Source organism: Humulus lupulus, chromosome 1, assembly GCF_963169125.1.
Source record: "Humulus lupulus chromosome 1, drHumLupu1.1, whole genome shotgun sequence".
NCBI classification, from domain to species: Eukaryota; Viridiplantae; Streptophyta; class Magnoliopsida; order Rosales; family Cannabaceae; genus Humulus; species Humulus lupulus.
Window position 1 is genome coordinate 150,411,350 of NC_084793.1, and position 21,304 is coordinate 150,432,653.

The following is a 21,304-nucleotide window of genomic DNA, read 5'->3' on the forward strand; positions in this document are numbered from 1 at the left end:
CTCAAGGAAGCTCGCAAAGGAGACTCCTAGCAATTCGAGTGCACCTAGAAGGGCTCAAGGAAGCTCGCAAAGGAGATCCGGGGAGGGCTCGCGACGATAGCCCGCCCCGGCCAGCCGTCCTGCACCCTGCTCAGACTGCCAAGCACAAGACGCGAAGGATGGTAGAGCGGAGCGGCCGTGACCTAGCTTGATCCGCCCTGACGGGACTTGGATCGCATCCCCGGTCAGGCATCCTCCACCAATAAGATACCCATCTCCTCCCCAGCCAGTCCGAGACATTCCGGCTCATGGGAGCAGCAGGAGAAATCCTCCTTCCGCCGGACATTCCCATCGTAGCCGAGCGCCCAGGGAAGTCCCGGATCCTCACCCCCAGCGGCGGGCTCCGACCATTTCAAATGGAAGTTACTAGATCGGGAGTCATCGAAGTGACATCTCCGACGGAGCCCTGCACCATCGCTTGAGCTCGGCGCAAAGCCCTCAGGCCACTCCAAGGGGCAACCTACGAGATCGCCTAAACTCTCAAAGAGGAGACCCAGTTGGAAATGGCAGTCATGCTCGCCAAGGGGAAGGCATGTCTGAAGTACGTGACAGCGGGAACGTGCCATATAACCTATATCAAGATAGGAGGGACAATAACCCGCCTAACGTGTACCATGGAACCGGAGCTGTTGAACAGCCCCGGAACAACCATGGAAGTCAGGACCAAACCCTTGAGCGTCTGGCTCAGATGGAGGAGCTGATGAGGAAGCTCTTATCAGAAAAAGAAAAAGATGAGTACGACTCGGGGGACGAACTCAAGCTCTTCACCCCCAGCATAGCAGCTACGGTGTATCCACCTAGTTTATGTATGCCTCACTTGTCCAAGTTCAATGGGGACGGGGACCCGTCAGATCATCTGGGTATGTTCAACACCCTGATGATGGCCCACAACATCGGTCCCGAGCTGAGATGTTTAATATTTCCTTCCACCTTGACTGGGCCGGCCAGGCAATGGTTCAAGCAGAGTAAAAAGCAATCCATCAGCTCGTGGAAAACCTTTTCTGCCGACTTTAATAGGGCATTCCGAGCTTCTTAGGCTGCCCGCGTCAAGGCCGACACCCTGGCGAACATAAGACAGCAGCCCGACGAGCCTCTGAAAGCTTACCTGAGCAGATTCGCGAACGTCGCTGCTCGAGCCAGGGATGCAGACGACAGCTCCAAGCTCATGGCCTTGAGGACTGGGATCCTCGTCGGAGGCAGACTCTGGGAAGAGATACAGAGAAAGGGAGTCAGCACCGTAAACAAATTCCTAAATAGGGCCCAGGGATGGATAAACCTGGAGGAGGCACGAGCATCGGCCGCGGGAACCAGCCAGGCCCCTGAACAGCCCGCTGGAGTGGGAACGGATGTCATGACAGCGACATAAACCATTACACAAAATAACCAGTTTGGTGGAGGCAAGAGAAAAGGGAGCAGCGAGGGAGACCAGCACAGCCCAAAGAAGAACAAGTCCATAGAAAAATGTAAGCCGGTCTACGCGACTTATACCGAGCTCACACACACTAGGGAGAACATTTTCATAGCAAACTCTGCTCACCTCCCATGGAAGAAGCCGGAACCGTTGAAGCACCAGAAGGGTAAACGAGACCCTTCCAAGTTTTGTCGTTTCCACAACAACATTGGCCACAACGCCGATGATTGTAGGCACCTGAAGGATGAGATCGAGACTCTCATCAGAGCCGGACCCTTGGCTCAGTATGCACGGAATAGAGTTCCCGCCGGCCATCCAGCTCTGGAAGTTCTGATAAGTCAACCCGGGTCTCGGATAGATCAGGACATCCCTCCTCCTGTGATAGGAGGAGAGATCTCCACAATCTCCGATGGCCCCCATCTGGCTGGCATGAGCAGAGGTGCCCAGAAGAGATACGTCAACGAACTTAAGGCTCATAATGGAGTGGAGTTCGTCGCTGAGCAGCATCTACCCAAACAGCAACGATTGGAGAGGCAACCAATCATATTCACCAAGGAAGATGCCAGCCACGTCCAGTTCCCTCATAACGACCCTCTGGTCGTAGCCGTTCAGCTCGCTAATCGGAGGGTTAGGAGAGTACTGGTCTATAATGGGAGCTCGGTAAACCTATTGTTCCTATCTACGCTGGAAAAGATGGGTTTATCTGTCACCGAACTGAAAGCCACCTCCATGATGTTATACGGATTCTCTGGAGAAGGGTCGGCAGTAATAGGAACGATCAAGTTTGTGGTCATCGATTGTCCCGCCGCGTACAATGTTATTTTGGGCCGACCTACATTGATAGCGTTTGAAGCCATAACCTCCATCCGCCACCTCGTGCTAAAATTCCCCTCTTCCTCGGGGATATGCACGGTCCGAGGTGATCAACTTGCTGCCAGGGAATGCTACAGCATTTCTATGAAGGGAAAATTAAAACCCGGGCAGTTAACGATGACCGTCCAGGGCGGGAATGAGGAATCTCAGGAGCTTGTGCCTAGTCCTGAGATTGAAAAACCTCAGAGTGCCAAAGGGGAGAATACCATCTTAAATAATGATATCGACCCCAGAATAGGCGAGGATAGATCCAAGCTCCAGGCCATCGAAGAGCTCGAAGAGGTAAACATCGATCCACAAGATCCCTCGAGGGTGGTGAAGCTCGGGAAAAATCTATGTAGCGAAAGGAAGGCGGAGCTGATTAAGTTTCTACAGGAGAATCTAGACGTGTTCGCCTAGTCTCATGAAGTCATGGTAGGGATCAGTCCGAGCATCATCATGCACACCCTCCACTTGGATAAAAGCATGCTTGCGAAATCCCAGAAACAAAGGCGCCTAGGAATAACCCGAGCTGAGGCCCTAGAAGAGGAAGTAGCCCGGCTCCTAAAGTGCGGCTTTATCCGCAAGGCAAAGTTCTCGATCTGGGTCGCCAATCCTGTATTGGTCCCGAAGCCCAACGGGAAATGGCGGACCTGCATTGACTTCTTCGATCTGAACAAAGTCTGCCCCAAAGATTGCCTCCCCTTGCCAAGGATCGACCAATTGGTAGACGCCACGGTGGGGCACGAGCTCATGTCCTTTATGGATGCATACTCGGGCTATAATCAGATCGCCATGAATCCAACAGGCCAGGAACACACTAGCTTCATTACCCTGACTAACGTTTATTGTTACAGGGTCATACCCTTCGGGTTGAAGAACGCCGGAGCTACATACCAGAGGTTGGTAAATAGGATGTTTGCCAACCAGATCGGGAAGAACATGGAAGTGTATGTTGACGACATGCTGGTCAAGTCAAAAACTGCCAATAACCATGTTTCCAATCTGGAGGAATGCTTTAAGATATTGAGAGAATACGGCATGAGGCTTAACCCCCAAAAATGTACTTTCGGGGTCGCATCAGGAAAACTCCTGGGTTTCATTGTCAATACCAGGGGAATAGAAGCAAACCTCGATAAGATCAGGTCACTACTCGAGATTCCCTCACCTCGGTCGCGAAAGGACATTCAAAGTCTGACAGGAAGGGTGGCGGTCCTTAATCGATTTATTTCTAAATCTACCGACAAGTGTTTGCCATTCTACAACCTGCTCCGGGGGAATAAGAAATTCGAGTGGACCGAGGAATGCGAACGTGCCTTCCTTGACCTGAAAGCACATTTAGTCGAGCCCCCCGTATTATCCAAACCAACGACAGGAGAGCCTCTTTTCCTTTACCTAGCTGTCACAAAAGATGCAGCTAGCGCCGTATTAGTCCGAGAAGAGGACCGATCTCAAAAGCCAGTCTATTACATCAGCAAGAGGCTTCTCGGAGCTGAATCCCGATATCCGTTGATGGATAAGATGGCTTTCTGTCTCATTACGGCCTCCAGAAATCTCAGGCCGTATTTCCAGTCCCACTCAATACACGTCATAACCGATCAGCCTTTAAGGCAAGTTTTGCAAAAACCTGAAGCATCGAGACGTCTACTGAAGTGGGCTGTTGAACTCAGCCAATTTGAGATTTTGTACATACCGCGAATTGCAATAAAAATTCAAGCCCTGGCTGATTTTGTAGCAGAGTGCACATGATTCCGAGTAGATCCTGTAGAAGATTCAGCCCAGGCCTCCTTAGCCCAGGCCTCCTTAGCCCAGGCCTCATGGAAGGTCTTCGTAGATGGATTGTCTAATGAGAACGGCTCCAGGGCTGGAATCATATTGATATCCCCGAAGGACATCGATTCCACTCGGCGTTGCAATTCGGATTCAAAGCGTCCAACAACGAGGCTGAGTACGAAGCTTTACTGAGAGGGCTAAGGGTGGCCCAGGAGCTGAAGGCCAGCTCTGTCCAATGTTACAGCGATTCCCAGCTCGTGGTAAACCAAGTGTTAGGGGAATACCAAGCACAGGGAACCAAGATGGCTGCTTACCTGGCCAAGGTAAAGAAAGAACTATCCGCATTCGAGCGCGGATCAATCGAGCAGATACCTCAGGAACAGAATGCCAATGCGGACGCCCTGGCAAAGCTCGCTACCTCTGGGGAGGCGGAGACTTTGGGGTTAGTTCTGGTAGAGTTCTTGGAAAGACCAAGCATAGAGGAAGTCGATGCGGAGGTCGAGATGATCGGCGCCAGACCGACCTGGGTGACTCCCATCCTCGAGGATCTCACAGCAAGAAAGTTACCCGAGGAGAGAAATGACGCAAGGCGGGTACTTTACCAGGCACCAAGGTATACAGTGATAGATGGGATATTATACTGGCGTGGACACTCTTTACCTCTCCTACGGTGTGTTCTGCCAGGCGAGGCGAAGACCATTTTGTAAGAGGTGCACGAGGGTTTCTGCGGAGATCACACTGGGGGCAAAGCCTGGCCCTGAAGATATTAAGGCAGGGGTATTACTGGCCCACTCTATCAAAGGACTCGATCTCCTACATCAAAAAATGTGACAAGTGCCAGTGATTTTCCACAGTTGCCCGAGCTCCCCCGGTCGAGCTGAAGATGATCTCGTCCCCGTGGCCATTCGCGATCTGGGGGATTGACTTGGTTGGTGCCCTCCCTACTGGAAAGGGAGGAGTTCGTTACGCGGTGGTGGCTATCGACTACTTCACCAAGTGGGTAGAAGCAGAGCCCCTGGAAACGATCACTTCAAAAAGAGTCCTCGACTTCGTGGTCAAGAGCATTATCTGCCAATTCGGGCTGCCAAAGAAGATCGTGTCAGATAATGGAACGCAGTTCGATAGCGACCTCTTCACCGAATTCTGCGAGAGGCATGGCATTGTCAAAATCTTCTCCTCTATGGCCTATCCCCAGGCCAATGGGCAGGTCAAGGCCGTAAATAAGACGCTAAAGGCAAGCCTTAAGAAGAGACTGGACGAAGCCAAGGGAATCTGGCCAAAACAGCTCCCCCAGGTACTATGGGCTTACCGGACCTCACATCGAACGCCGACGGGTCATACTCCTTTCTCCCTGGCTTTCGGGAGTGAGGCAGTCCTTTCTGTCGAAGTAAAGGTAGCCTCGCATAGGGTCCAGGCGTTTGACCAAGACCGAAATGACGAATTGCTCTGCACGTCCCTCGACCTGATTGACGAAAAACGAGAAAATTCACAGATGCAGCTCGCTCATTATCAACAAAAGGTCACTCATTATTTCAACTCAAACGTCAAGAAACGCGTCTTTAGCGTTGGCGACCTGGTGCTCAGAAGAGTCTTCCTAGCCAGTAAAGATCCCAAGGATGGAGTGTTGGGACCAAACTGGGAAGGGCCCTACCAAATAACCGAGGTCGTGAAAGAAGGAACCTACAAGCTAGCTCGGCTTAATGGAGAAGTAGTTCCACGGACTTGGAACACTATCCACTTGAAGAAATATTATCAATAATATCTTTGTAAGGCTTAATTGGAAAGGCCATCTTTTGTTTATTAAGTAATAACAGCTAATCTTTCACATTATTGTATATGTTTGTCGGTGTAAACTCAAGTTACCATGAAAGACCCTTTCCTGATTACTTAGGGGGGGGGCATATATCCTGGATGTAACTAGGTCCTAAAACTTAGAAGTTAGTTCAAATTGATTGATCGATGTTTTTCTTGAAAAGCACGAGATATCGATAAAGAATTGACACGAACTAAGTTTTCAAATTAATATCTTGGATATAACCAAGTCCTAAAACTTAGAAGTTAGTTCAAATTGATTGATCGATGTTTTTCTTAAAAAGCACAAGATATCAATAAAGAACTGACGCGAACTAAGTTTTCAAATTAATATCTTGGATATAACCAAGTCCTAAAACTTAGAAGTTAGTTCAAATTGATTGATCGATGTTTTTCTTAAAAAGCACGAGATATCGATCAAGAATTGACGCGAACTAAGTTTTCAAATGAATATCCTGGATACAACCAGGTCCTAAATCTTAGAAGTTGGTTCAATTTTTTTCCTAAAATCCATAAGATGTCAATCACAACACCAACAAAAACTAAGTTATCACCAAGTGCATTGAAGAGAAGTAACCATAAGGTCGGGGCAAAAATATGTAAATAAATTGAAATAAAGTTGGGGATACCAATTGTTTCGAGGATAAAAACCTCATGATGAAAAATTACAAAAAAAAAAGTAAATGATAAAAGGAAAGGAGAAAAATCCTAAGCCCCGCCAGGCCGCTCTGATGAAGTCACCCCCTTGCCATCCTGCTCGGTGGTAGTGAAAGTCTCCCCGATCTCGGAGGGCGCCTCTTGTTGAAGGCGAGCTTTAAACTTCTCCACAAAGGACCCCCACACGTCCGGCCCCAAGAAGGAAAAGTCACCATCTTGGTTGAAGGCCCAGCAGTGGTACAGCATGGCCTCCATGGAGGAGCTGGAAGCTTCCTTCTCCGCCACCAGAGCAGCCTTGGCCTCCTCGACCTCGACCTTCGCGGCGTCTAGGGTGGCCCGGGCATCCTTGGCCTCCTCGACCTCGATCTTCACGGTGTCTAGGGCGACCCTGGTGGCCTCGGCCTCCTGCAGCTTGGCCCGAGATGCCTCCAGCTCGGTCTGCGCAGCAACCGAAGCGGCCTGGGCGACCCTCTCATTTTCTCGGGCAGCTTCCAGGGCCGCCTTGGCATCCCGCTCCTGTTGTTGAGCAGACGCAAGGGCAACCTGAGCAGCCTGGTGCTCGCCCCTGATCTCCTCGATCCTGGCCCTGGATCGAGATATGCTCCGGTGGAGGGCCAAAGCCACCTGCAAGACCAAAAGATAATAAGGCAAGTGCCTTAGAAAAAAAAAAAAGAAAAACAAACAAACAGGAAGAACCAGTGGCAAAGCCAACTTACTGTGAGGGTCATCCCCAATGAAGACTCCATCACGTTCTCGGGGCTCCTTGTCTCGATCTCTAGCAAATCTCTCGGGGTGGCATTGTAGCAGTGGTCCACCATGTAGGTCGCGGTTTCGTAGACCGTCCCCCTAAAGACCTCGGGGACTTTCTCCAAGGCCTGGGGGTTAACCAAGACGCGCACACCGGGGGTCGGAGCTGACAAGGTCCCAGTGGGCACCTCCTGTTCCCTAGTAGGGACAGGAGGTCGCGGTGGAGGTGGAGCCATCTTCTCCATTGCAGGAGGAGGTGGAGGCACTTTCTCTATGGCAGAAGGGCCTTGGTTTTTCCCCTTGGCAGGAGACTTGGAAGAAGTCCTAGTGGTCTTCTTGGCCAGCCGGAGCCTCTTCACCAAAGGCCCGGAGGAGGGGTTTCCTCCCTGGAACATAGACCGCAGAACGTTGTCCCCGGACTGCGACATCTCCTCATTTGAAACGAAGACAGCAAAGCATTAATATGCATGTAAAAATATTTGTGCAAAAAAAAAAAAGAGAAAGCAGAGCTTAAGTATGTATTGAAAAGGGTCTTACCCTCCGAGCTAGAGGAGGAATCTATTGTCACGACCTCTGGCCCCGAAGCTTCTACGGGGGAGTCTAAGATAATGACTTCGCGGGTGAGAGGAGGCTCTGGCTCCAGTCAACCTCAGGACTGGACTCCTCTACATACTGCCTAAGACCCGGAGCTACTACGCCCTCCAGGAGGGAGGACCAGAATCTAAGATTGCTTCCGTACTCCTCAAAGAAGGCCGACCTAAAGGCCAGGGTATTATCTACTACTACGGTACCCCTAGGGCGACTCATGTCATGACACAGCACAAGCTGGTCAACACATTGGAGTAGGGTGATGTCGCAGTCTGGGTCGTTTTGGTGGTGGTGAACGAGTTGGCCGGGGTTAAACCTAGCAAGTCGTAGGTCTACAGTGGCCCTGTCTAAGTCCCTAAATAAATAAGGGTTACCTTGGCCGGAGGGGCCGGCTACTGCCCCGGACTAGGTCCTCTCTGCATTGACTTCCTGGGCGACCTCCAGAGCCCGCTTCTGGTGCACGAGGGGCACCTCGTCCTCCTCGTCCTCGTCCTCGTCCGCGGCCTCCTCCTCGGGGATGGGCGCCATCTCGTGAGCAGCGGGGATGGTCTGTGGTCCCCTCAAGGCCAGAGTCTGGCCTGGGGAAATTAACTTACACGCCAGCATCGTCTCATCAGACACGAGATGGCGGTAATATTTTTCACTTGGGGGGAGCCCCGCCAAGGTTTCGTATTGACCCCCAAGGGTCACTGACTTAGCCGTCCTCGCGAAAATAGCTGCATGATAGTTTTTAAGTCAGCAACGAATGGAAAGAGACTAATCAGCGACAAGCTAGCGAGCTAAAGTTAGAAGGGACTTACGAGGACGGTTGAAATAATGGTATTCGTAGTTGCGAAACCCCTTTGACATGAAGAATTGATCCTTGAAGTCATTGGGGTGGCTGGGCAGCTCGATGATCGCAGCCAAATTGGGAAAACAGGTCAAGTAGTAGAACTCGTCACCTTTCCCCCGTTGCTCCGGACTGGCTTTGAGGCAAAAGAAGTCAAGAATGTCCGCCGGCATGGGGACCTCCCATTCCTGCTTCAGGAACAAATACTTCAACCCTGCTAACAGACGATAGGAGTTAGGGGGGAGCTGGAAGGGAGCCAGTTTCACGTAATTTAAGAAGTCCGCGAAATACTGGTCCAGGGGAAGAAAGGCCCCAGCCTTGAGATGTTCATCGCTCCAGGCCGCGTACTCCTCGTCGAGCGGCGCGCAGCTCCGCTCCCCCTCAAGGGGAGGCCGGGCGTCCAAGGCGCCCTTCCCAATCTCTATATTGTGGGACAGCATTATCTTGATAACTTTCCCCTGGGTGGTGACCTTCGAGACAATCCTCTCGGCCTCGAAAAAGTCATCGGGCCCCACCTCGACCTCCTTCTTCACGGTGGGACCAAAGTTGGGGATCGGGGAGTCTGTTGCCACCTCTTTACCTTTGCTGGCTTGCTGGGAAGACGAGCTGCCAGCACTTTTCTTGGATGCGCTCTTCTTGGGTGCCATCTGGTCGCCTAACGAACAAAGAAGAAAGTTTAGAAAAGGCAACCTAAGCATAAGAAAGAATCTAGCGCGAAGGGTTTCCTTTACACGGGCTGAGGTAATCTCAGCCCGCGGCGAGTGAGACCACGCGGTTCTATGAACACGCGCCTGTGCTCCCAACGGGTCCCCGATTGCTCGGGATCCGTGTGTCAGGAGGGTCAGGATAAATTTTTCCTTGGAAGGAAAGTTTCGAAAGGAAAAACCACCTGTGAAGCGTGTCCCCTAAACTACCCAGTTTTTGCACCCTAGAAACTTGTTGTTCCAAACAGGCATGAAAAATTTTACCCAAAAAATCACCCCAGAACTTTTTCCTATGAGTCATGTTCCTAAGCATTCTCTTTCCTACGATCGATACCCCTAGGATAAAAGCCTACGCACAAAATACCAGCAAAGAAAAACAAAATACAAACAACCTACTGCATGCGACAAAGAAGAAAGTTTACCTAAGCAAGGAAAAGGAAAAACGTTTAAAGCATACAACAAACGGAGGACTTACAGAAATTTTTGCTGCATAATGACTGAAAAGAGCGTCGGAGTTGGAATCCTGTTAAAATCGTTGGCACCGGAGTCACGAAAGAACCCTCGTGTCTGAAACTCAGGAATGTCGGGAATGGTGACCGGAAGAGAGAAAAGGGTTTTGAGATTGAGAAGGAAGAAGAAAGAAGATGAGAAAATTTTCAAATAAAAGGGTAGCTCATGCGAAGGGTGGCCAAACTTATATATACGTAAAAGGCCAAAGGATGAGGGTCATTCGATTGTCTTGATGTGGGATACGAGGATCACTACTCAAAAGATGAAACGACAGCCGAAGATAGGCTAGGCCATTTAATGCGGTTCTCGGAAGACGGACCATCACCAACCACGATGCTCCACGTATCCGATACCAGTGTAATGGGTGGGATATGAAGAGTCCACAAAGAAGCCTAAAATCCCCCACTGTGGCCCCAGGTGACGTCATGTGCCACGAGCAGGGGCTTGGGGGGCAAATGTACGCCCTAAATATCCACGGGTTATTAGCGAGCTAGAAAAGGGCATAATTCTATCAGCCACGTGGAAGCCACCTTCCCGGAGCTGTTGTTACGAGTCTCTACCTCTCTAGCTCGAGATAGCCAAAGGTTTAGTGAGATTACTAAGGCATCAGATCAGCAGCGTGGACACCACGAGCTGAGATTACATCAAGCTCGGGGTACGAGCTTGAGTTAACACCTCCGACCCTTTATAAAGTCAACCACGCAATGTAAACGTGCATATATCAGACATCACATGTCTACTCCATTCTTGAATTCTCGGAAACGCAGCATAAACGTGCGTGTTCAGACACCCCACGACTATTTTGAGTCATGCGGCCCATTATCCCCCTTACCTATTGATTAGACCACACTTCATTGTCAGGTTTTAGGAATTAATCATGAATGTCGCAGAAGTGACATGATGGGTAAGAAGGTCATGGGATGACCTCCTTTGCCAACACCCAGGTGTCCTCTCCCTATAAATATGGAAACCCTGGGAGTTGCAAAGGGTTGGCTTCTAATTTGTAAAGAAACATCCTGTAAGGAATATCTGAGATATATCAATAATATTGACTGGTGGACTAGAAGGATTTTAACCTTTGAACCACCTAAAAAAAGTATTGGTGTTATAGTCTTCCTTTGAGATCATTCATCTGTTACGGTTCATCATTTAGCACTAATCCCTCTCCTTATTTATATAATTATATGTTGCCGAAGAACCGCGTCAACATAGCTAATCGTATTTTTAGTGACGTAATCACAGTGGAATATAAATATGATTATATGTTCAAGATAAGTTAGTCCTAAGATTAGTCAGTGCACATGATTTACATTGACTTGCCAATCACGATATGTTCTACTTACACATCACAGTGTTATGTTCTTTCCAGAACATTAGCAAAGTAGATAAGATCGGATGTATTTGTTACATCGGACTGGATATATATTGACAGTTGATAGGATAAGTAAACATACTGTTATTATCTATTCTAGTCATATCATATAGATGACCATAGGTCAATTCAATCTCAATTTTAAGTGGTTAGTGTTCTAACTGATTGTATTATTTGAGTTCTTTGACTTGTTCGTTACCATCTTACCCTGTGGACTAACCCATACTTGCATCTTGGGAACTCGGTAGTATAATTGAGTGGTAGTGTTAATCATAGATATGAACATCTATAGCTTCTGATGAAGAAGTTAAACGATGGTTTAAGAATTTCCCACCCTAGTCTAAGTGATTCTAAGGATACTTGGGAAGGTTGTAAAGAAAATTGAAGATCGGTTCAGTTTCTTGGTAATACTCTGCGACAAAAAGGATACAAGGGTTAGAGAAACTAAAGGAAGGACTCATTCATTCCGATGCGTATAATGTAAGTATTCTTATCATTATTTCTCTTTGAATTCAATTTTAGAAACATGTTCTAAGTTATCTCATATTAATTTGTTTAATATTAGATCCACATGAAAATAAATAAAGATCATATATGAGTTTCCCAACAAGTCGTCCATTCACACGACCATCGAGTCAGTTTACCCCTCGCACGAGCCAATCTTCATGTTCTCCTTCCTAGCCACGCCGGTTGTGGCTAAGGCTTCTGAGTTAACCGCTTTCATTCGGCCATAGTCTTTCTCCCATTTCAATCCCAGACGTTTAGCTTCGATCTCAAAAATGAAGTTGTGAGTGGCGCCCTTGTCAATCGTCACGCTTCTGGCCATTTTACCGTTTAGAGTGGCATCCACATACATCAATCCTTTTCCAAGGGTTTTCCTTACTTTCGCACCATGTTTCTTGAGAGCATTTACCATCCTGAGGGCACCCATGTGCGTATATTCTTCATCCTCCTCTTCGTTGGCTTGCTCCCCTTGGGAAAATGATGCCTGGAGGTCACTCATCTTGGATTTGTGAGGACATTATGTTGACTTATGCGGTCTGGTATAGATCCAACATGTAAGAGGCTTCTTGAATGGGGGGCTACTACCTTTGTTAGGAGAGTTAGACTCCACACTCCTCTTCTCTCCTCCCCCACTCTTGCTTTACCAAGACTTTCCCAACTTCTTACCCCCAACGTTGCTTCCGATAGGTGAAGGATTAGTCTTCTTCGATTGAATGTTCCCTGATGAGTAATCAGTAAGTCGTTCGGCAGCAGCTAGAGCAGTGGCCAGGTCAGCTACTCACTGTCTCTTGAGCTCTTACTTTGCGCAAGGCTTCAAACCTTCCAAAAAGGCCAAGAGCTTGTCCACTTCGATATCAAGCATCAACCTAGAGAATTTCTTCACGTATTCTCAGATTGTTCCAGTGTGCTTCAGCTCTCTCAATTGGCGTCGAGCTATGTATGCAACATTTTCAGGGAGAAACTACGTCTTCAATTCTCTCTTTAGATCTTCCCATGTTGCTATGGTTCATCTGCCGTTCTGAATGTCATCGTACTTCGTCCTCCACCACACTTTTGCATCGCGCGGACAAGTACATTGTTGCTACGACGACCTTGCCATCTTCTGATCCAGCTCTCACGGCTCTAAAGTAATGCTCCATGTCAAAGAGGAAGTTTGCGTCTCTAGCCCCGCCACAGGGCCTCGGCTCAGGTACTTTTACTCTTTCGTATTCCATGCCGATGGGTCCAGTTGCTGGCTGATTCCCAACTACCCTCATGGTAAGGTCCAGCTTAGTGTTCATCTCCAACATCTCGTCCTTCAACGCCTCAACTAACCCCCTACAATTCTCTACGAGGTCATTTAGTGTATCTTGTAGGTCTTTCACTGCTCGTTCCACTACCTCAATACGCTCCTCCCTCTGAGGACTATTGGATGTACTTGAAAGGTTCTCCATTTGCTCGATTGCAGTTATGCGGGCTAGTAGATTGGTCGTGTCCTACTCTAACATAGCCACGCGGTTTTGTGTGTTGTCCGAATCTGGTTCCAGCCTAACAGAGCTAAGATCCCTGACCCTCTCGTCCAGACCATCTAGCTCTCCAACGCGCCTCTCCAGCGCTTCGATCATTTGAGTGTTGCTCACCATCATGCAGGGTCACCAAGCTTTCTCTAACCTGGCTCTGATACCAACTGTCACGGGCCGCCAACTTGACTCCTCGAATTGACGGAACGTGCGACACTTGTTAGCACCCTCAGCCAGCAAGTCAGCCTAAAACTCACACCTGCGGCAAACAAACTCAATGGTTAGCCATGATACAAGTCTCGCACATGTAAGGGCAATGACGAAGCATGAACAAGCACAAAGTAAGCCATCCAAAGACAACATCCCACACAACAATTAGAGCATAAAATATAGGCAAGTGGCACGCGATGGCCCAACCAAGGTAACAAACAAGCAACACATAGATCATAAAGAAAGCATACACAACAAAACATGGATAAACATTATTTTATTCATATATGGCATTGATAGGGCAAGGGAGTACACAGCTTAAGCCCCTATCTACTGATGGCCATGGTGCTTCCCTAAGTCACCAGGTCACCTCCCCCTAAGGAACATTCTAAGGAAATAAAGTCTTTCTAGGAACATATGGGAGACATATACATAATTACAAAAGTGTCATCCCTTACCCCTGAGGTTACTTGGTGGAAGGTTTGACTAATGATCAAGCACTAAAGCATGCTCATACATACAAAATGACCCTTTGGAGGTGTCATGTTGCAGTACGTCACACTCAACACACAAGAAAGTGGCGTATCGTTATTGGTACAATTCAATACTGGATCCAACATATTTGAATTTAATAAGTATTATGAGGTATCGCTAACTAATTATTAGGTATAATCTCATGTGGTGTTGGACATATTAAGATGTCAAATAACAAATCTATATGTAAAATTTGAAGATTAGGGTAATAATAAATGGGAGAATTTCATAAAATTCTTGCGCAAGAAGGAAAATAGAGAGACATTCAAAATTGCCTCGATATGCACAATATCAATAAAGCACAGTAAAAAATTTATATAAAAAAAAAACGGGAAATAGGTTTTTTTTGTCAGAAAAAAGGTACTTTTTACCCAAAAAAAAAAAAAAAGGTCAAATAGTTGAACCATCATTAAGATGAATATCCATTCTTGTGCATACTGTTGCACATCCAACAAATCCAAACATACTCTCGATGTTATGTGCCAAGTCCTTAACGTCGACAAGGATCCAAACCTAGGGTCCCTTAGTCCAAAGCCCTAAATATTAAATTTTAATAGGAAAACACATAACTAAGTATAATTAAAATTACACAAGTATGAAAATAAATTACTAGATTATGGAACTCATATATACGAAAAAAGAAAATCTGAACAGCCTTTGAATTTATTATTGACAAAATTTAAGTTGAGCATATTTTACCAATTTACAATATTAAAAGTCTACTTTAATTGTTTAAAACTGAATTTTCAAATTAATATTAAAAAAATAAACCCAAAATCACATGAACCGTAAAAAAAAGCTTTAAATTATAAGAACATTATTTCTCTTGCTTGTCGATTCCAAAAGACTCTTTTCGATATTCGAATATCCACATGCTTCTATAAATGACAAGAATAATTAATTTTATTTATACAAAAATATAACAAAAATAATATTTCTAAGTTCTTGCATAAAAAAGGAAAAAGTCTAGTAGTAGATATAAAGTAAATAAAATGGGACCTGTCCCATATGCGAATATTTTGAACCAAGTAATGTTAAAGATAAATATACAATTTAAAGTCGAGTATTAAAAAAATCTTTACTTTCATTATGGTAAATGTACAATGTCAACCTACATTTTATTTCTTTTGGAGAAGGAATTGTAAAATATTAATTTCCCTTGTGTTAAAATTTTATTATTTGGTAGACTTTATCAAAAGGGCGACATGGATTACCGTTCGGTTCAAAAGAGTGCAGTAAAATATTAAAACCGTATGATTATAGTGAAGAAAAAGCCGTTAATATTTCATGAAACAAAGTAACGAGATAGAACATCTATTTTCAACGAGCAGCAACATAGGACCCATCGATCAAAAATAGAGCGAACCAAACAGAACAAAAACACAAACGTTTCCAACCCCAAACCCTAACTCAACAAGAGTAGCACAAAACTCTAAAATCTAACTTCTCCAGTTGCCTTCAGCGGCACCACCACCACTTGCTCTGCTGGAGTACCGAGAGCCCCCACCATCTCCGTAGCCACCACCTTCACGTCGGCCACCATAGCCGCCACCATCACCACCGTATCCGCCTCCCTCACGTCGGGCACCACCACCGTATCCACCTCCACCGCCGCCGCGGCTGTAGCCACCACCGCCTCCGTAACCTCCACCGCCACCTCCGCGGCTGTAACCGCCGCCGCCGCCGCCCCCGCTTCCGCGTGATTGGGCCTCGTTTACGGTGATGTTACGTCCATCAAGATCTTGGCCGTTCATGCCCTCGATGGCATCTCTCATCGCCTTTTCGTTATTGAAAGTGACGAATCCAAATCCCCTTGACCTTCCGGTCTCACGATCATTGATGATCTGGAACAAAATCAAATTTCTTGTTAGATCTAGACCAGAACAAAATTAAAATTAAATAAAATAAATATTAATGATAACAAAAATAAAATAAATAAACCCATCGGATCTTCGTCTTTAGATAAAAGTTGACGATGAACGTACCGATATATAGTTTGAGAAAAATATGTATCATTATAGTAACAGAATAGATCAAGTAGCAGTAGTAGAGTAACAAAACACAGATGAGATGAGATGACAGAGCAGAAGAGAACACAGATCAGATGGGATCGACAAATCCGAATCGGGTCAGATCCGATCTCTGCAACAAACCGACCTTCGATTCAACGATATCGCCAAAGGTAGAGAAAGCGTCCTCGAGAGACTTGCTGTCGGTGGCCCATGCGAGCCCTCCGACGAAACATCTGTACTCGGCATCAGAAGAAGCCATTTGGAGAAGGAAAAAGAAAACGAAACCCTAAAAAATAAACTGAGCTAAGTAGAAGATGATAGAATTGGCTATGTAAGAATACCTCTACTACGATGACCTTTATAATGGTGGGCAAGTAGTGAACTGCGGTAGAGGAACGCGGTACTGAAGGCGTGGTTAGGTTAGGGTAGGGTCCACCATCACGTGGCGCCGATAGATATTACAGAAGAAGATATTTTTCAGCGAAGAAAATATCTCGTATTTGAAATGACGGACCTGCCCTCTACTTTAATAAAATTCCTTATATAACCCTTCAGCCTTATGATTTTTTCTTTTTTCCTTTTTGATATTTGTTACCTACTCCTCAGTCCTTCTTACTCTTGTCGGTGGGTCCACCATCTTTTCTATGGGATTTTTTTGTATGTATACAATTTTTTTGGTTTATTACATATAATTAAAAAACTAAAGCTGACCACGATTGTTCGAGGTCCGGGTATTGAGGTTTTTTTCTAATTTTTTAGACTTTATTGCATATACAGTTTGAGTTTGAGCAATTTTTAAAATCATAATCTACATTCTATAGACCTCAAATTGCACCCTAATAATGTAGCGTAGTCTGATGTGTGGGTGATTTATACCTGGTCAAATAATTTAGCAATTTAATATTATAATTAAAAAATATTTATAATAAATTTCAGAATATTTAACAAAATAATTTAATATACAACAAATTAATAAATTTTTAGTAAACAATAACAATACAACAAACTAATAACAAAAAAAATTAATATAAAAGTAAAGATTTTAATTAAGAAGGAATATCTTTAGGTTGAAGTATAATATGTGTTAGTATTTTATGAAACATTATTTTTTTTCTAGATATTGTGTATATTATACTATATAAATATATATATATTAAGTTTAAATATAGTAAAATTGAAAAAAAAATACATAAAAAATTAAAATATATAACGATGCGATGCAGTGTGGTTTGAAACGTATTTATAAAATTTAAAATCGTAAATCGTACCACACTGCATGATTTGGCAAAAATGCAAACTGTAACCACACCACGCAAGGTTCCAAACTGCAAATTGCAATGCAATGTGGTGCGGTGTGTGCGGTTTTATGAACACCCCTAAAGCTAACTCTATAATTATGTGAGACTATATTTCCATCTCATATATATTAAGACTAGTGAAAATTAGTTCAAGGATGAGACTGAAATTCTTAAAATAAGAGATTTACAGTGATGGCAGTCTAACTCAAAGCTTTTCAACATCAAGAATAGAGCTTTCAAGAAGGAGTGCAACGACATAACATTCATGGAAATTGAAGCAAGGTGAGTCCACCATCCACACAACGATGCTCTTGTTGTCATGGTAAAAATTAGTTCGAGTAATATTTTTCGTATATTGGTAGATAATGGAAGCTCTGTGAATCTTATCAGGTTTTCAGCATTTCTAAATATGGGGTTGAACGAGAAGGACTTGCAACTAGTTACGTTTGTTCCAGGCCTTTTTCGGCCTACCGTCCACATCAGCACCTAACGACACATGGACATACGCGAGATATGCTTCCTGAGAAGTTCTCGAATGGGAGACTACCTGACGACATATGAACAACACACTATTTGTTGGAAATACTTATACATGATCTTATTTGTTTTCATGTAAATCATATTTTAAACAAATTAATATAAGAAAACCTAGAACATGTTTCTATAATTGAATTTAAACAAAGATAATGATAAGAACACTTACATTATATGATGCGGAATGAATAAGGCATTCCTTCTGTTTCTCTAACCCTTGTATCCTTTCTGTCGCAGGGTATCACCAAGAAACCGAACTGATCTTCAAATTTCTTCACAGCCTTCCACAGTATCCTTAGAATCACCTAGACTAGAGTGATCAATTCTCAACACATGAGATAGATACAGAGAGAATAAGAGAAGAGAATATATAGGCTTAGTGTTACACCCAGATTTCGAGATAAGAAGTTATGACCTAGAAAAATGGGCTCGTTAGGAGTGAGCTCGAAATACATGCGGTCATCATATGGTCCAACCATCGAACCTCTTTGAAGTAAACAACGACCTCGAGGATGTGTAGCCTCGAGTATTATCTGAGCTCGCAACGGCATGACACTTAATTATATTTTTCACCGATTGCCTTCAGGCGAGATAGCTTGAGCTCGGGAAGTGCAAGCTTGGATGCGATAGCCTCGTCAGCATCTACTTGTCCCGAGCATAGCGCGAAGTTGGATGGCGAGCTCATGTTTGACTCATGGCCTCGGCAAGTTTAATACCAATTGCTGATCTCAAAGATTTAATGAATCATTTGGGATAACCCATTACGTGTGAACATGTTTATTATTGTACAATCCCAATATTTAAGGGATATCATTTAATCTATTATCCGTTCCCGATCTTCATGGGACGTTTCCATGTATGTAGGAGATAATGCATTTAATAGCATTATGTTAATTGATTTACAGAATATCTTCCTGAAATATGTGGGAATGAATTCTGCAACCTTCCCTATAAATAGAGAAGGAAACACCATTTGTAGAGAACTTCTGATTTCTTGAGAGAAAACTTTAGGTAACTTATCTCTGAAAAGTTTCCAGAAAACTCCCAAGTCTTAATAATATAGACTCGTGGACTAGGCAGAGTTAACTGCTGAACCACGTAAAAATTCTCTTGCTTTCCTCTTTATTCATTTGCTACAGTATTTTATTATTTAATTGCTCTACTATTTAAGTTGACGAAAAGCGATGTCAACAGTTTGGTGCTTTCATTGAGAGCCATTAAACAGTATATGCGTGAGTCTGTTCAATCAAAGAACCTCCCGAATCAACAATGGCAGCAAATGATCCCAATGTTCCTACGGAGGAAATTTTAGATGAAGCTGACTACCCTCGACGCCTTGGAAAATAGCCCATGGTGAACTCGGACCCTGATGAGAGGAGTGGTTCATTCGACTCTTGGGGACCACCAACCCCCAGGGACAACGAGGACATGTACTACAATCCTAAACGATATGTCCCGATAGTGGAGCTCAAAAATCGTCAACTGCGAAAGCACTTGGCAGAGCCCAAGAAGAGCAATGAAGAGCTAGCAAGACTAGTTGCTGAGGCGCAGACGACTCAGGCCCCACCTCCGCCAGAGGCCCAGGCTCTGCCTCCGCGAGACGTTCATATTCCACCACGTAGGCCTCGAGGGCGGCCGCGCAAAAGCGCTGCCACCCGAAGGGCATAGCAACCTCCACCGCCAGCAGAACAGCCTACTCCACCGAGACCCCGGAGAAGTAACCGAACTGGAGGTCCTGCCAACCCAACTGCGGAGGCACCAGCCGGACTAGGGAATAACCGAGCCCCCTCGGAGGCTCGGACCCAAAATCCTGGTAACGCACAGAACGCTATAGAGCCTGATCAAGCAAACTCAGGGCCTTCTAGGCCCCGTAATGGATGGCAGCCACCATCACCAATAAGGCACCCACCATTGCCAATAAGGTATCCCTCACTAACTCAGAGGAACACACAACCGACCCATGGTGATAGGGAAAGGCGAGCTGGGCGAAGGCGTGGAAATGGGGAGACTGCTAGGGAGCATAGGGGTCCCCAACCCACGAGAAGCCAAATGTCTCGGTCTCACACTATTGAGACGAGGCAACTGGCAAGAAACCCGTCTCGAAACAACCATGCAACGAGCCATGTCAATGAAGGCTCAAGAGACACCAGATCAGTCAGTATATATGACCAAGAACGTAGAAACATTGGGAATCGAGGAAATCACCCAAATTTACGAGAACACCTGAACCATAATCGGGGGAATGATAATCCATCGAACCCAGATCTGAGGGATCATCTCAATCGGTGCAAGAACCATGTGCCGAGGCGCGAAACTGGAGTTGTAATCAACGTTAACCAGTTCCAACTGCTTCAAGTCAGACCCCCCGTAGATCCAGTCCAAGAAAGGATTGAACAGTTGGAAAGAGCGTTCAGGCTCTTACAAAATGAACGAGGTAGGGAACGGGACAAAGAGTTTGATGAAGAACTCGAGCCCTTCGCCCCACATATTTCTAGCACCCCGTTTCCTCAAGGATTCAGAATTCATCATGTCCCACCATTTGATGGGAATCCGGATCCGCACAGTCATTTAAGCACGTTCAACATAATCATGCGAGCTAGTAATGTGGGCTACAAGCTCAGATGCATGCTGTTCCTAGCCTCGCTCACGGGACCAGCGAAGAACTGGTTTGAGAAGAATAAGAGACATTTGATTGCTTCTTGGGATCAATTATCAAGAGATTTCAAGAAACAGTTCAAGGCCATGGTCGGCATTAGGCCCGAGGCGTCTGCCTTGACCAATGTTCGACAACAGCAGAATGAATCACTGAAAAGTTACCTCATGAGGTTTAATTTGGAAGTCGCCCGATGTAATGCCCTGGTTACCCCAAAACAGTTACGGTGAATTGGAAATTTGACTCGCTACCCGAGTCCTTTGGTTAAAACGTGCTTCTAAGTGTTATTAACAGGCTAAGGTGAAAAACCAATAAAAAGGAAAGGATATATTTTATTAAGTACATAAAACTGTTCATGGGCCCATAAAATATTTTACAAGCTATTTACAACTCAAAACAGTCATTATTATTTCAAATTTACAAACCCGCCGACCTAAGCGGCAAAAATAGGGTAAACCTCCTAGTTCCTTTGAGAACTCCTTGGCCGTGGTGGTAAAGCGGCTGCATATGTACACATCACCACCTAAGCTCTCCACTCAAGGCTGGGTGAGCTTTTCTTTCCCATTACTTGCACCACATAGCACCCATGAGCCAAAGCCTAGCAAGAAAACACAGTAATGCATATCAATATTAACAAATGATTATTATTATAATCACACAGAGCTTATAGCTCTTAAACAGATGAGTGATTCAACACTTGAGGTTCTGGTAAATCATAATGAGTGACTGACAAGCAAGTCACTAGCCTTAACAGATGAGTGACTGC

General features: G+C 45.4%; 2 protein-coding genes across 3 annotated transcripts; both read right to left on the reverse strand.

The window, feature by feature from the left end:
• Positions 1-6,449: 6,449 nt before the first annotated feature.
• On the reverse strand, positions 6,450-15,116 carry LOC133799037 (uncharacterized). Of its 2 annotated transcripts, XM_062237274.1 has the most exons (3): positions 9,888-15,116; positions 7,261-9,363; positions 6,450-7,168 (listed from the first exon to the last, which is right to left on the reverse strand). In XM_062237274.1, exons 2-3 carry the CDS (start codon positions 7,717-7,719, stop codon positions 6,596-6,598), a joined length of 1,032 nt encoding a protein of 343 aa, XP_062093258.1. In that variant the 5' UTR covers positions 7,720-9,363; positions 9,888-15,116; the 3' UTR covers positions 6,450-6,595. The 2 variants fall into 2 exon arrangements, with proteins under 2 accessions (XP_062093258.1, XP_062093257.1); XM_062237273.1 differs by having other exon boundaries at positions 7,261-15,116.
• A 182-nt stretch (positions 15,117-15,298) lies between these two features.
• Positions 15,299-16,397, reverse strand: LOC133799063 (glycine-rich RNA-binding protein-like). Its single transcript, XM_062237275.1, has 2 exons — positions 16,199-16,397; positions 15,299-15,885 (listed from the first exon to the last, which is right to left on the reverse strand). The coding sequence occupies exons 1-2, from the start codon at positions 16,310-16,312 to the stop codon at positions 15,481-15,483; spliced, it is 519 nt and encodes a 172-aa protein (XP_062093259.1). The 5' UTR covers positions 16,313-16,397; the 3' UTR covers positions 15,299-15,480.
• Between the last annotated feature and the right edge of the window lie 4,907 nt (positions 16,398-21,304).